The sequence below is a fragment of the Microcaecilia unicolor genome, chromosome 8 (genome assembly GCF_901765095.1).
Source record: "Microcaecilia unicolor chromosome 8, aMicUni1.1, whole genome shotgun sequence".
Classification (NCBI taxonomy): Eukaryota; Metazoa; Chordata; class Amphibia; order Gymnophiona; family Siphonopidae; genus Microcaecilia; species Microcaecilia unicolor.
The window spans coordinates 10,765,039-10,781,036 of record NC_044038.1 but is presented as its reverse complement, the minus strand read 5'-3'; the positions used below and the strand labels follow the sequence as shown (position 1 = coordinate 10,781,036).

At 43.4% G+C, this 15,998-nt stretch overlaps 1 protein-coding gene across 2 annotated transcripts in view; it reads right to left on the bottom strand.

Annotated features, from left to right (window-relative positions):
* The window catches only part of DHRS7B (dehydrogenase/reductase 7B), a 41,171-nt gene that overhangs the window by 14,248 nt on the left and 10,925 nt on the right, over nt 1–15,998 (bottom strand). For both annotated transcript variants that reach the window (XM_030211032.1, XM_030211033.1), the window contains exons 3-5: nt 5,212–5,327; nt 3,128–3,338; nt 2,074–2,166 (exon numbers count right to left, since the gene is read on the bottom strand). In XM_030211032.1, coding sequence (XP_030066892.1) covers nt 2,074–2,166; nt 3,128–3,338; nt 5,212–5,327 — 420 coding nt within the window. The remainder of the gene's footprint in view (nt 1–2,073; nt 2,167–3,127; nt 3,339–5,211; nt 5,328–15,998) is intronic.

Sequence of the window (15,998 nt, the reverse complement as noted above, 5' to 3'; positions counted from 1 at the left end):
GTTCGGGCGGGAAGACGGCCGCGCATGCGCGGTGCGCGTGGGCGCGCGAGGACTAGCAAAGGCCTTTGCTAGTGAAGATTCCGATTGGAGGGGGCTGCCGTGGACGTCACCCCATCAGTGAGAACAAGCAGCCTGCTTGTCCTCGGAGAACCCCTCTTGGCCGGAGGAACAGGAACTACCGCTCGCAGAACCAAAAGTCTTTCCAAGGTCTGACGGACGGCTCGCAAGGGGACCAAGTCATACAGGGCATCTGAGAGAAAGGCAGTGCCCATCTCCAAAATAACAACATCAGAAGCAGACTGTGAGGAAGATAAAGCCAGCACATCCAGGAGATGCTCAGCCCACCGAAAACAGACCTGAGCTGCATAACCACTACAAATGGCCACCTGTAAGGCCAAGGCGGAAACTTCAAAGCAGCGCTTCAGCAGAACCTCCAACCGACTGTCCTGAAGATCCTTAAGGACCGCCCCATCCTCAACAGGGATCACCGTCCTCTTGGTAATCGCCGTTACCAACGCCTCCACCTTAGCAACCCGAAAGGACTCCAGATCTGCCAGGGGGAGCTGATAAAGGCAAGCCATAGCCCGACCAATTTGTAAAGGAGAACCTGGGGCTTGCCACTCCGCCTCCACCAGCTCCTTCAAATCCTCATGATAGGGAAAGGTCTGGGGCTGCCAGCGGACCCCCTTTAACTGTGGGTCCCCTTTTCTCATCACCGACAGCTTCAGAGCCTGGAGGACTTCCAGCAACGAGGTTGGTAACTCTTTTTGCCTAAAAATGCGCACCACCAAAGGGTCTTCCCCCAGAGGAACCTGAGAAGGCTCATCCAGGGGCCCTGCATCCTAGGGCTCCCCACTGTCCACCCCAAACTGAGGCTCCCACCCGAGGGAAAGAACTTCCTCGAGGCCCTCCACCATGAGCATATCAGGTTTCTTGGCCCCAAGGCCCCCTAACGAAGCTCCCACCGGGCCCTTCTCTGCCGGGGGCACCGGCGGTCCCCCCTCCGAAGCATCCAGCAGGAACCCCCGTTTCAGGCAATAAGCCTGATGTAACAAAATGACAAATTCAGGTGAAAATGAGGAGAGATCACGGAGGCATCATGGTCAAGTACGGAGCATTTGGAGTAAAAAAACCTCTCCCACCAAAGCCGCATCAAGCACACCACAGGCTGGAGGAGCAAGCTCCCCAGAAACAACCTCCTTACTCTGGCAGGGTGCATTTGCTGTACCCTGTGCCAGTGGCAACCCCGATTCTGGCTCCGTGTCGTGCTGTGGCTCCGCATCCTCGCACACACGGCAGAGGCTGCTGTGCATCGAGACCATGTGGCACGCGAAACAAACCACACAGCGGCACACCTTCTCCAACTGTGTCACCATGCAGTGAGCCACTCTCGTGGTGTCCAGCTACCAGCCTCCCACCGCTAAAAAAACCTGCTGCTGCAACCACAGCTATCTGCACGATGCTGCCTTTTTTTTTTTTAAATCGGTGCTCTGTTCCCCCCCACGGTACTGCCTTAAGGAACTTCTCCCAAGCAAGTGGGGGAGAAGGCAGAGGCATACTGCACACAAGAAGGGTAGGGGAGTATGGGGGGGGAGGGACCTGGAGACTAGAGTATACAGCCCCAAGGTGCAGGGGCCTGAAGACCGAGACCGAGACCAGAAGCAGCTGCCCTCTCCTGAAGAACTATATAATTGCTCTTCTCAAAGTTTAAGCGTTGGTTCTTTTTTTTAAACAAAAGGAGAAGCAAGAGCCAAAACTCCCTAGGACCCTGCAAAGGAGGCCCAGACCAAAAATCTAACAAAGGGCCAACACTGGCGCACCCACTAAAGCAGAGCAGGGTTACATGGATTCACCTGTCTTTCCTGGGAGACTGAGAAATACTGAGCAGGTGCACGCACTCCTCAGTGTCTCTGTCTCCCTCTGCTGGTTGGAGTGCATACTACCTGCTCGTTGGGAATGGTCTTTAGCAGACGAAAAGGAAGCTGCGTGTTACTCAATCTGGCAGTCTTGTACTGAGTGCTTCAGAGACTAGAACAGACAGGAGGGTGCCTTGATCATGCAGCAGAGACTTACATGCTGATCTGAAAGGAATGCTTATTCTGCCTTGCACGCTGCTGACGACAACTATGTGGCCACTTCGCTTCTTGATCATGGAAGGCAGAAGAGCTAACGAGAGATAAACAAGAGATGTTCAGATCATGTATACCACTACACATAGCTGTGCAGTCACCGAAAAGGAATGCATGACACTTCAGCTGTACCATAATCATATACACTCAAATAGCAAAGAGAGAAAGGATGTGCTCCAGTGATGCATAGGAAAGGTCATTTTAATGAAGGAAAAACTGACAAGAAATGTAGTTAGAGAAAAATAAGTAAGAGTTCAGTGGAACTTTGCAGACACTACAAAATTTCAATATACCCACATTTTTTATTTTTATTTATTCAAAAAATTTCTATCTCCCTCTATCCAACAATTCTGAAGTGTTCTTATGCTTTTGGAATTCAAAATAAGAAACCCCCAGTTTTCCTGTTTATGTTTAATTTTAGGAAGTAAAAAAAAAAAATCATTCGCTTGGAGGTTAACACTCATCCCTAGGGTTTGGAAGTAACCTTGGGTTTTCTACATGCTTGTCACAGAAAGGGTGATGGATGCATGGAAAAGTCTTCCAGTGGAGGTGGAGGAGACAAAAGCAGTATTAGAATTCAAGAAAATTTGGGACAAGTACAGAGGATCCCTAAGGGAGGGGAAGGGACAATAAAGCTGAGATGGGACTGAGGAAAGACATAGACCTCATGGTCTATCTGCTGTCACATTCTCTGTTTCCATTGCAACAAGGAATCAATGACCTTGGTTCCAGATATGGAAGGATGGAAGTACACCCATATAGTGATGAGCAGATGTCTTGAAGGATGCCGGAGAGTCAAGCACTCTCTGGAGGAAGCCATCAGCCATTTCTCAGCCAGGAGGTTCTAGGGACAACTGTACCAGAAGCCAATAGAAAAGCAGCAGAGGTACTTCCTAGTGTTTGCCTCCATCACTAGAATGCAGTGCTGACTACGCCTGCAAAAGGGATGCCCTGATCCTGGTACTTACGCACACAAAAGGAAAAAAAAAGTTATGTACCTTTAGTTAAAGCTACAGGTCCAAAGTAGTTGGTTTCCATCACCATTCTGTCCACATCCACTTCAGTGTCCAATATTGTGCCTCGGTAACTAATCCCTGCATTGTTGATCAGGATGTCCACGTGCCCGACGCACTTTAGGATTTCTCCTACAGCACTTGCCACAGCTTCAGTGTCCGAGAGGTCAAATGTCACAGTATGGGGTTTGTGAGTCTGTAATCAGACCGGGAGAGACCAGTAGTGTAAAGGTGTGTTTGTGTGACCTGCCTTTGCTTAAAGCTACAGGACCAGAGAAAAGATGAAGTGGCAGTATCCATATACTAAGCCAGAATAATAATAATCCAGCATTTGATAAAATCACATCATAAACTAATTACATAATACATTTATAGTCCTTTAGAGTCATTTACTGTGCAAGCACGCTTCCTATTAACAGTCTGCACTAGTTCCCGATTAAGTGTTTCACTGTGGACAAGAAACATTAGCAATGATTAGGATCCCCCTGAGCAGATCTTATAAATAATAAACAGTCCTCAGCTCTGGCACCGATTCCCGCCAAGGGCTTCCACACTCTGTACATAGTATCTGTCTTCACTTGGATACTGCAGACCTCATGCCTGTTCTCCCAAATCCTGTGGATGCAGCAGGAAAAGTCATGCTCAGCGCTGGACTATATGACTAGCATGTCTGCTGCACAGATACTTGAGGAGAGGGCAGTATTGGCTAGCTCAAATAGCAACAGACTCCTGCATTGCAGGTCAATGAAGTCTCAGAGGTGGTTTCCGGATAAGAGCAGAGTTCACTGCCTCTAAGGAGACTAGTGGTCATAACTCTGCTCCTGAGCAAACCAGTGACTAATGCTTCCCATATTTGGTTTGTAGTCTCTTGTAATCTTCACGTTAAGTAAGCAGTACTGCTCTATCAAAAAAGATACAGTATAAGATACTGGAAGCCCCTGTATAAGCAGATGTGTCGACAGGTTTCCCTTTTGAGGCCAACTAAGAGAGAAAGAGAACTTTCAAGGAAAATTAGCACCAGTAAAAAGATTTCCATGTCAAGCTCTGCTATGAATTACCCCTTCATCAGCGAACTCTGAACAGTGCACACGGACAGCTGGCGTTTACTGATCAAATCTGTAGCATGGGAAGGAATATTCCTTTCAGCTGCAGCAAATCTTAGGCTATTTCTTTTTTCTTCCAGCTCCTTCGAGGTCCTGCTACGTCTACTTCAACTGCTGGCCCATTCTAATGAGTGGAATGTTATTCTTCCGGGCCGAGGCTGATCCCAAACACCAACAACCCCACCCTAAGGCCCTTTCTCAAGCCATAGTATCCAGATTTAGTCATTTAATTAAAAAGGTGAGCAAGTGAAGAGGGACGAGAAGGGCCTAACTAAATGTATTACATCGTGTTAGAGATACGTACAGAAAGTAGAGAGCCACACAATGCCATGCAAAGGCCATGGTTGAGAGGGACTCAATTGAACTGTGCCAAACACTCTTAGCCCTGCTGGAGCGTGGCCAGTTCCCCCAGTGTGCAAATGAGCCACATGGTCCTGATGCTAATTCCTTTCCACCACGCACTTAAGCAGGGGACCCAATTCTCCCTTTGCAGCAGCTAATCCCATTCACTCCTTTACAGTGCATTTTTTTCTAGTGAAAAAGGTGGTGCTACTCAAACGCCAGGCCACCCTTCAGGAGTGATCACTGAGGGACCCACCCCACAATAGCCAGGCCCCCTGCAACTAGTCACAGAGGGGGTCTATTACGTAGGCATAATAGTGCGTGTTAAAAACAGGTGCGTGCTAAACGCTAAAGACGCCAATGTATTCCTATGGGTGTCTTTAGCATTTAGCACACGCTTATATTTAACGTGCGCTAAAAATGCCTGCACGCCTACATAAAAGACCCCCAGAATCTATGACAAGGCAGAACTGGTGTGTAGAGCCTGAGTTCTTTCATTAAAACCTGGGGACCATGGGTCAATTTTAGCAGATAATGGAAAAGGTGCCGGTACTCAGGACCCCCAAGTACCCCCTCAAAAAAAGCCCTGCTCCTTTAGCAGTAAGGCATTTAACACCGGCCTACCTTATTGGTTTTCTTAGCCATGCTGGCGAGCTCCCTCACCACATCCTGCAGTCTCTCTTTGTCCCGGCCACACAGTACCAGCCGGGAACCAGCCGCATGAAAAACCTTGGCGCATTCTGAAAACAGAGAAAAATGGTATGACAATGCAGGAAATACTCTAATTCTTATTATGTATCCCCTTTAGATGCAACTTTTTTTAATTGCTGCTAGTCCCGAGAGAACGCTGAAAATGACATTTTAACTTGGTACATAAGGACATGAAGTTGGTACTGAAACAGTAATATAAAGAGAGGAGAGCGCAGTTAACTCGTTCCAAAAACAATTCTCAGCAAAGACTTGTTTCTTTCCAGCTGGAATTAAATATGTAGAACAATTACAGAATGTTTAAACAGCCTCTTAAGAATCACAATCGATATTACCCTGTTTCCCCGAAAATAAGACATCCCCTGAAAATAAGACCTAGTAGAGGTTTTGCTGAATTGCTAAATATAAGGCCTCCCCCGAAAGTAAGACCTAGCAAAGTTTTTGTTTGGTCCCGATGGGACATGGACACAGAAACCTTCATTTTTTTCGCTGCAACCCAAAGACGAAATAACATAAAAGAAATGCAAGAAACAAGACTGAGGTGGGAAATCTATCGTCCAGTGGACTCCTACCATCCTCCTTCACGCTTTTGTGAAGATCAACTATCGGTAAGTGAGCCCGGAAAGAAAAGAAACATCCCCCTTGCAGAAATAAGAAAAGAAAATGAGTAACCGAGCCCTTTCGGCGCTGCTCCATCGCCCAAGGGCTAAGTCAGACTAGAAGGATGGAAAGTGTTGCGAATGTACAGGAGGAGTGCATAAAACGCCACCAACGGGGAAAGGAGCTACCACAGAATTTTTTTTTTACGTTTGTAATACGGTAGGGATGATCCTGCGCCCTAAGCCCTCTCACAACCTCCCGAGACCCCCAGCCAGAGCAGCCCGGCCCCACATTCCATTACCTTCCCTAGTCCATACCCCTCCTCCATTCCCAGCCTGGCCAGGGCAACTCTGCTCCGCTCGAGTCCTGCGGTCACTGTGGGCAGATAGGCGAGCCGCGGCCTACTCCTGCAGGATACCGCCCCCCACTTCAATACTGTTCCCGACCGCCACAGTCCCCCTACTACTCCCGAATAAGACATCCCCTGAAAATAAGACCTAGCACATCTTTGGGAGCAAAAATTAATATAAGACACTGTCTTATTTTCGGGGAAACACGGTAATAGTTGGTGAAAAGGCAGCAACATTGTTTGCAGGAGTGACGTTCCGCTGTCAGTGAACTGGGTTGGTGCTTAATACTGTCCCTTTTGCTCTCTTAGCCTGGAATTTCCTTTCTGCAGGTATTGCTGAACTCCAGCCCCCTTCCTGCCATCACAAAAAAAAAAAAAAAGGTTTTGTATTGCTGAAAACACATTTTTGCACTGCACCACTCCCCAAAATAGGAGAGCACTGTAGAAGGAGAAATAAACATTTGCTCTCTCACTTCCCCTAAATCTTTTGCTCTCTGATGCCCACACCTAGCCCTGGCAGGAAGAACTCCATAAAGAAAGAAGTCAGACCATTTTCCAGAGCTATCATTGACCAGGGGTTTGTCTGCTGCCCTGTCATTCCCCTTCCAGGTGTAAAAATTCAAACACAAATGGTGGAATCCATCTTCTGTTCCGCCCATCCACAGTTTTAAACCGATTGCAAAGCACGTACATAATATCACAATCTATCCAACAATAACAGACCACTAAAACACATCTAGACAGACAACAAAAGATTGTGCCATGGTTCCTAGCTGCTATTTCCCGTTAATCCAATGCCTGGCTAAAAAAAATACTTTCAACTTCTTTCTAAACGCAGTATAGCAAGTCATCAGCTTGTAACACACAACAGGACCAGCCACAGAAAAAAATTTGCTTCTTAGATTCGTCCAAATAAATTTGTCTATATCAACGGAATACGAAGCAGTCTTGCCATCCTCAGACCTCATGGGTTGTGTTGGCTTATACATTTTTAAAACAGAATTAAAGCACTGTGATGCATTATCAGCCAAGGCTTGGTAAATTCAAGTTATAATCTTCAATTTGACGCTCCACAAAATGGGCAACTTAAGTTAAATGCTGAGCATAGCCTTTTTATCCTGGGGAACTTTTGATCCTGGGGAACTGAGTTCGATTCTCACTGCAGCACCTCGTGACTCTGGGCAAGTCACTTAACCTTCCATTGCCCCTGGTACAAAATAAGTACCTGAATATATGTAAACCGCTTTGAATGTAGTTGCAAAAACCTCAGAAAGGCGGTATATCAAGTCCCATTTCCCTTTATTGTGTGCCCTCAATGATAGGGAGAAATCTAGGATAACTTCTAAACAATGTACTTGGACTGCAATCTTAATCGAATGGTTATCTACCTGAATTTATCAGGCAGTTATTTAAACTAAGTTTCCCAAGTACAATCACCTCAGATCTCTTCCCACTGATGGTCAGCCTGTTATCACATCCAATCCTCAATGGTCCTAAGATACGTGGAGACTAGAGACACGGTAATGGACAGTGTAGAAGTAACTGGAAAGAAAAATTTTAGCAGCAAAAAAACAATACTGAAAACTGTTGGTCTATCTTCCTCCCGAAATGATCTCTCGGGGATACAAATTCATTTTCCACACGAAGAGCTTTGAATACATTTCTAATTTCTCATGGCTTGTTTGGCTTATCGGTTTGTGACCACTTTTTGCATGGTATCTTCATGGAGGTGGTGTTTTTTTTTTTTTCTGATTCTCTTTCTGAGACAACCACGTTTTTCTGAGTCATATTCTGGATTTTGCACTGCATTTTGTTTCTCCGATGTGCTCATGTAAACTGTGAGATTAACTATACCAAAAACATCAATACACGTGAAGACTCTTTTTCTTTTAATGTAGTTGAAACAAGTGCTTACTCAGAGAAATCTTTTTTTTAAAATGTGGATAAAAGATAACACGAGACAAAGCATAACCTACTGGTTAGAGCAATGGGCTGTGAATCAGGGAAGTCAGGGTTCATATTCTGACTCTCCCGGAGATGCTCCTTGATCACCCTCAAGTCATGCTCACTTATACAGAAAAAGAAAATGCTGGCATGCCTCAGATTTTGAAAAGGCAAGGAAGGTCAGATTTTTTTATTAATCCAGATAAAAGGAAAAGACAATTCAAACAACGTTGATAACATTTTACAAAGAGAACCCCCCTCCTTTCCCCCTTACCCTCCCTCCCCCCAGTTATAAACGAACCTGAATGTTGGTATTCCCATACTATAAGCACAATTCGACAGCAAGATCAATAACACCGTAATACAAGAGGCAAAGACTAAGGGCCTTGTTTCTCATAACTCTTCCCTAGAACATCGCATCTCTGCCTTGTACATAATTAATGGCGGTTACCAAGTGCTAATAATATGGCTTCAACCGCATGTTGGATTTTTAATACCTTTAGGTGAATATCAATTTGACCCATGACAACCCAATTCACCGAGATTTGCTCTAGTTTCTTGTAGTCACCCTTAATTGAAACCATTCTTACAGTCAACTATCTTGCTGTTGATTCCACATCAGGACCAGCCAGCAGGCTGTATATGACCCACAAATACCTGCAGACCTACAGCCGTTTAATATTCCTATCATCAATAACCCTGAAGTGGTACACTATTTTAACTCCTCCCTTATCCAAAATTCCCTCCCACTGAGTAACTTCATTTTAACGTGTGTTTTATACCTCTGGCAGATTTTCTAAAAGAAACGCAGCAGGGAATTGAAAAATGGGTTTGCAGGTCCACAGGTAAAAGTGCAGCTTCCATGAGAGACAGAAAGAGCACATAAGGGAGGGGTCTGAACGCTGCCCCTGAAAGTTAAAAATCCTATTTCAGCATGATGTCAAAAGGGTAAGGAAGACCCATATAGAGATCGCTGCAAGCAATAACAGTAAGCCAAGAGCTCAGCGTTGACATTGTCTAAGAATATTGCAGAGTGAAGCCAAAATGGGAAGGTGATTTAATTTCATGAGGGAAAAATAGCCTGGGATACCCTTTCTACTCTCAGAAGATAAAGTAAAAAAAGAAACACTTGGGAGCATGGAGCAGTTTTGCTCGCCTTGATTTTCAGGGGGCTCAATTGCACCTAAAACAGTCTACACTGTTTTGTTTTCCTTTCAAAATCACAAGAAACTATATGCTTCGGCCACTTGGCTTAGACGCTAAGCAGCTTCTGTCCCCTCAGTCGATAACACAGAACTAGTTGAATAAGCCACCCGTGGTGCTGACCAGCAAGATGCAAGTTTGGTCTCAAGCACACCTGAGCTCATGGATCAGGAAGCAAGATTTTCCTGGCAAAGTCCCTGAATTGTCTATTTAATGGAGTCTACACTCCATGATGAAGTCATACAAAGCTCTTGCCTTTTGATACACAACGGGGGTGAGGCTTTTCAGGTTCCAATGGCTGGTTTGTATCAAAAGGATACAGGGTACAGAACACCAAATCTTATCTGCGGTAATTACACAGAAAGAGCAATCAGGGCAGCAGTGAACAGAACGAGATAATACAACAGGAACAAAAGGGAGGAAAACCATGTACTTAAAAGTAACGAGAGTTCTTTTCAAAAGTATAAGCAGGCCTACTTCAAAGTCAATATACATTTTTAAAACCTTCTACAAATGAGATATGGCCAATCCAGTCTGCCCAGCAAGGTACTAACTGGAACTCCATGCAGGTTACTTACAACCCTAAACAAAAAAAGTGGGGGTAACTGCCACTTTGTACCGGTTCACCCCTTTCCCCATGCTTTTTTGGGGTGAGGAAGTACTGTATATACTCAAACTATAAGTAGAGACATTTTAACAAAAAATAAAAATAATAAAAATATCACTTAAAAAACAGGTTCATCTATCTAGGAGGCCGACAATTTAGCCCCCCCCCCCCCCCCCCCAATCCTGTCAACAGCACCTCTCTCTCCCTCGCTTCCATCTTCCGGATCCAAAATTGCTCCCTCTCCTCTCTCCGTCAGCCGCAGGTTCAGCGTGTCAGTCCCCTCCGCCCTCACTGTGTACCTTCAAAAGTAGCTGCTGTAGAGCCACGGCAGTGCTGCGATCCTCCTAGGCTGCTTGCTTCCTGCCCCGAGCGCTCTTTCCGATTCATCCCACCAAACAGGAAGTTCAGTCAGCGGGGGCAGGACAAATCAGACAGAGTGCTTCGGGACTACCCGCATTTCCACGCCTACTTGCCATTAGCTGGAAGCGAACGTTTGGCAGGCGCACAAAATACACAGTAAGCTAGTATACCAATGCAGAATGGCCTTTCTAGAATTTGCTGGGCGACAGAATTCCCCTGAAGGTCTCTCCTGTAGAAAGGACATTTTGTAGTTACATGTAGGAACTGTGGTATGATCCATTTGCTAAAATAAGAGCTGCGGCAATAGATCATTCCATGAAATAAGTATAGTGACCCCCTAGAGTGTTCTAAGAAGTAAAGAAAGAGTGAGCTTGACCTGGAAAGGAGAGGAAACATCTTCCCTCTCCCCTGCAAAGGGCTGCAGGACAAAGGTAAAAGCCTGGCTCTTCTGCTAAGCCTTTAATATGTAGGGTGACTGACTATACACTCATTCTGCACCTGGACTAGCTTGCTACACACACTGTAACTTAGACCAGTTCCTTATATCTTGATTAACTGTACATAAGTATTGCCACACTGGGACAGACCAAAAGGTCCATCAAGCCCAGAGTCGTTTCCAACAGTGGCCAATCCAGGTCACAAATATCTGGCAAGATCCCATAAAAGTTAGTTTAGCCACCCGTCTATTTATCCCAACTGACTCTGTACCACATATCTTGTCCCCATCTATATATCTGCATTTGGCCCCTGTATTATAGAAAAGCATTAGTATCATTGCAATGTTATTTGAATGTTCTAATTGTGTGCTTATTAGATATTCCATCACTAGCATGCTTAAATTGTACTATATCTCTGTTTGAATTTCAGTGCTGCTAAATGTGTATATTTTTTATCCCGTTTCATGACAGTCCTATTACTAGATCTCAATTTGCTGCTTTCAAGGTTTTCCTCTTTCATTCTATGTCTTTACTTCTTCATTTTACTATTGTTATGCTGTTAACAAAATTGCAAGTTTGATGTTAAACTGTACCTACTGTACACCGCCTCAAGTGAATCTCTTCATAAAGGCAATTAATAAATCCCAATAAACAAAATAAACCATAGTCATCTGGACTAATGTAATTCACTCTACGCCGGTTGTAAAGAACAAATACTCAAAAAACTCCAGACAGCCCAGAACACGGCAGCCAGACTTATATTCGGCAAACCAAAATACGAAAGTGCAACACCCCTCCGCGAAAAACTACACTGGCTCCCACTTAAAGAACGCATCACGTTCAAACTCTGTACCTTGGTCCATAAAATCATCCATGGGGACGCCCCAGCCTACATGTCGGATCTAATAGAACTACCACCCAGAAATGCAAAAAAATCCTCCCGCACATTCCTCAATCTTCATCCTCCTAAATGCAAAGGCTTGAAATACAGATCGATGCATGCATCAACCTTTTCCTATACAAGCACACAGCTCCGGAACTCGCTGCCACGTAACCTGAAATCGGTCTACTAAGTGACCACTTTCCGCAAACTCCTGAAAACTTATCTCTTTGACAAAATATATCATAAAGAACAACATGCGTAACTCTACTTTCTTCAAGACATCCAGGAATGTTCTTTAATGTCTTTTGCTTTCACACCTTCTTGTACCTAATGCCTTTGGCTCTAACACTATCATGTATTTTACCATCATGTAACCATAACTTCTGCTAAAACAAATGTATACTCTTTTCTATTCCCAATATTATGTATTTCACCATCATGTACCCAAAACTTGCTGTAAAACCAAATGTACATTCTTTTCTATTTCCAGTATCCACGATGAATTGTAAGCCACATTGAGCCTGCAAAAAGGTAGAATGTGGGATACAAATGTAATCTACTATAATAAAACTCACCCTCAACGTTCTGAAGACAACGTTCTGAAGTCATTCAGTCACTCCCTGAAGGGTTCATGGATTCATGGTGGTGAAGCCACAACACTGACCATGTCTCTCTGCCCCGCCCTCGCATGACGGACCAATCAGAAAAAACACCATGAACATTCTGAAACACAAAGGACCATCACAACACCGTTCCCAGGCAACACTAGGCAACGTAAGATGGACCAGTTAGAGGAAACTACGTGACAATAAGGGAGGAGCATTCCCCAGCAGAATGGCTCATTGTCTGTGCAGCACGGAGAGCACAGAACCACCGCTGGAACGAGAGAAGAATATTCCTGCTGTGTGGGTATGTGCAAAAATAGACCGGCACAGCACATCCCACAACCCCCAAGCAAAAAACAAAACAAAAAAAGACACACATCAACAACCTGCACACACACCGCACCCTCATACACTCACACACAAAATAACTCTGTGACACATACACACACATACACACAAAAAAAGCCACATGCTAGCGCCCGTTTCATTGGTTTCGGAAACGGGCCTTTTTTACTAGTAATAATAATAATAATGAGGAGCTAACCCATGCAAAATTAAAAAGATCAAGGAACAAAGTTTAAACAACGCACGCGTTCACTGGTAACCAATGTAACTGTACCAACAATGGATAGCGCACTCAAATTTTGGCACTTTGAAAATCAGATGAGTTTTTGTAGTCAGTAAAGTCAGAATTCTCTTGATTATCTTCTCTCTACAGCCCATATAGACTATATTACAATACTCCACATGGGACATTACCATCAATCTAAAAATGTCTAATGAAAAATGACTCCTTTTGGACTAGATTCTATGTATCACGCCTACAAAATTAACGCCGAAACAAAAATACACCTAGGCATAGTTTATAGAATACGCCAAGCGCCCATCCGCTCGACTAAATTTAGTCGCGGGCAGTTATGCCAAGTAAAACTTGGTGTAAAGGCGGACACCCAAAATTAGGCATGGCCCGGGTGTATTCTATAATAACATGCATAGATTTAAGAACACTCATTCCATGTCCCCTTTTCAACTATGCGATTTAGAATTTATGTGCATCACGTTATATACTTTGTTGTGCACGTAAATTCTAATTAATGCCAATTAGTGTCAATTGCTTAAGTGGCAATTATCAGCACCGACTGGCTTGTTAACCAAGTTGGCGTGCAAATCCAGAATACGATTGGATTAACGCATGCAACTTAAATCCTGCTATATAGAATCCAGGGATATACACCTCAGCTTCCAAAGTACCTTAAGGACTCCACCCACTAACACCTGAAACTGAAATTCAAAAGTAAGATGATTATCAAAAATTGTCATTTTGAACTGGAGGAAAAATCATTCCTTCAGCATCTAGATCTTTATCATTAATGGGATTAAAAGGAGCGCTGAATACTAAAAACTTAATTTTCTCTTTGTTCAGTTTTAATTTGAATGTTGCAGCCCATTCCTCTAATATATCTAAACCCTGTTTGATGAAAGCAACTATACTCAAAAGCTCACCCTCAAGAGGAATAAACACTGTGATATCATCAGCATAGATAGCGATTGAAAGTTTTGTCTAGAAAGCTTACGTCCCAGTGGAGCCGTCATCAGATTCAACGACGTTTGGGTTGATATCAACCCAACAATCCTTTGAAGAGAATTCCATTAACACCTTGAAAATTAACCAACAAATGTTGAATGTTTCCAGCCAGACTACAGGCAGCCAGTGCAAAGAACACTCATGCAGTAGCATTTTGGATAAGCTGCAAAGCACGAAGTTGATTGGCTGGCAGGTCCAAATATAGGGGGCTAAAACAATCAAATCTGCTCAGGACCATTGCTTAAGAAGGGACTGAAAGTCATCGGGTATCAAAACATAACAGTTTAAAGAAAAAGAAAAAAAAAAATCAGGGGATCCATGACCACTCACAAAAGTGACACTACAAAAATTATGTGGATGAAACAAATATAAAAAGAGCAAAAAAAAAAAAAAAAAGGAGGAAAAGACCGCGGATCGTCTGCAAACTCAAACCAAGTTTAATAGTGTCTAAGAAGACCATTTTCACTCGTCCGCTGGTAACGGCCATATGCCACGGGACATTCCCTTGATGAAGTGGATTTATGAAGATAAGTGGTGCTTATTGAACACAAGAATTGCTATTTCAACAAAAGGATTTATTTTGATGAAAATAACCAAAACGTTTTTGTGTGTGCAATTTTAAGAGGTTTTTGGCCAATGATTATCAATAGAGATCAAACAAAATAAAACATGGAAAAGAAAATGATACCTTTTTTATTGGACATAACTTAATACATTTCTTGATTAGCTTTCGAAGGTCGCCCTTCTTCCTCAGATCGGAAATAAGCAAATGTGGTAGCAGATAGTATATATAAGGGAAACATCAAAGCATTACTTTGACAGTCAGAGTGGGAGGGTGGGGGTATGCATGGGGACATCAAAGCATTTCATTGATATTCTAACAGGATGGGTGTTGGTAGGTGAGAGGAGGGTAATAAACAGAGAAAAACAACTTTATGGTTTATAATGGGTTAGAAAACCCAGATCCTTATTAAGTCCTGTTTGTTGGGTGTCAAAATATTCAATCATTCTTATTTCAAAGGTCTTACGTTCCTGTATTGTTTTAAAATTACCTTTCAGTATTCTTACTGTGAAATCACTGGTGCAGTGTTCTGGTCTTGTAAAGTGTTGGCCCTCAGGGGTGGGGGCTTGACTGGCACCGGCTATTTTCATGTGATGTCTGTGCAGATTGAATCTTGTCTTAAGCATCTGGCCTGTTTCTCCAATATATAGCATCCTTCATTACATTTTTTACACTGAATGATATATACCACATTGGAAGATGAGCATGTAAAATAGTCCTTTATGTTGAATATTTTTCCCTTGTGAATGACTGTGGGGTCTTGTGAAATGTTTTGGCATAGCTAACACGGCTACCACACCTCTCTACTTAAGATGGCCAATGATTGAAAGTGGTCTGCTTAGACACTATTAAGGTTGGTTTGAGTTTGCAAATGTTCTAAGGTATTTTCCTCCTATTTTTGCACTTTTTCTATTTAATTTGAAGGCGGCCAATTCAACCACACATTTTAACTGCTCATTTCATGATAAATGCTCTAAAAGTTAGTAAATGATTAATCGTCTAATACAGAGGACAAGGGCGGAGGACACAGATGTCTATTAAGCTGCAACTCCTCCATCTTTTTTACCTTCAACAGCAAATGAATCAAAAGAATTAAAATGAATCAGAGAAAAGCTTTCTTCGCTCAACGTGTAATTCAACTCTGGAATTCATTGCCTGAAAATGTGGTAAAGGTGGTTAGCTTGGCAGAGTTTATAAAAGGTTTGCACGGCTTCCTAGAGGAAAAGTCCATAGACCATTATTACATTTGACTTGGGGAAAATATTTCTGGGATAAGCAGCATAAAATGTTTTGTACTTTTTGGGGGATCTTGCCAGGTGTTTGTGACCTGGATTGGCCACTGTTGGAAACGGAATGCTGGGCTTGATGGACCTTTGGTCTGTCCCAGTATGGCAACACTTATGTACTTATGCAACTTGTTAGCCTCGACTCCACCCTTTGCTTTGGAGTCACTGTCCTAAGATCTAGGACTCCAAAAGTAAAGGTTTCTTATTTAGAAAGAAATGAAAGGCTCATTTGTTTAGTACTGCTTTATTCTGATTTTGTGTTTTACCACTGTTGCTTTACTG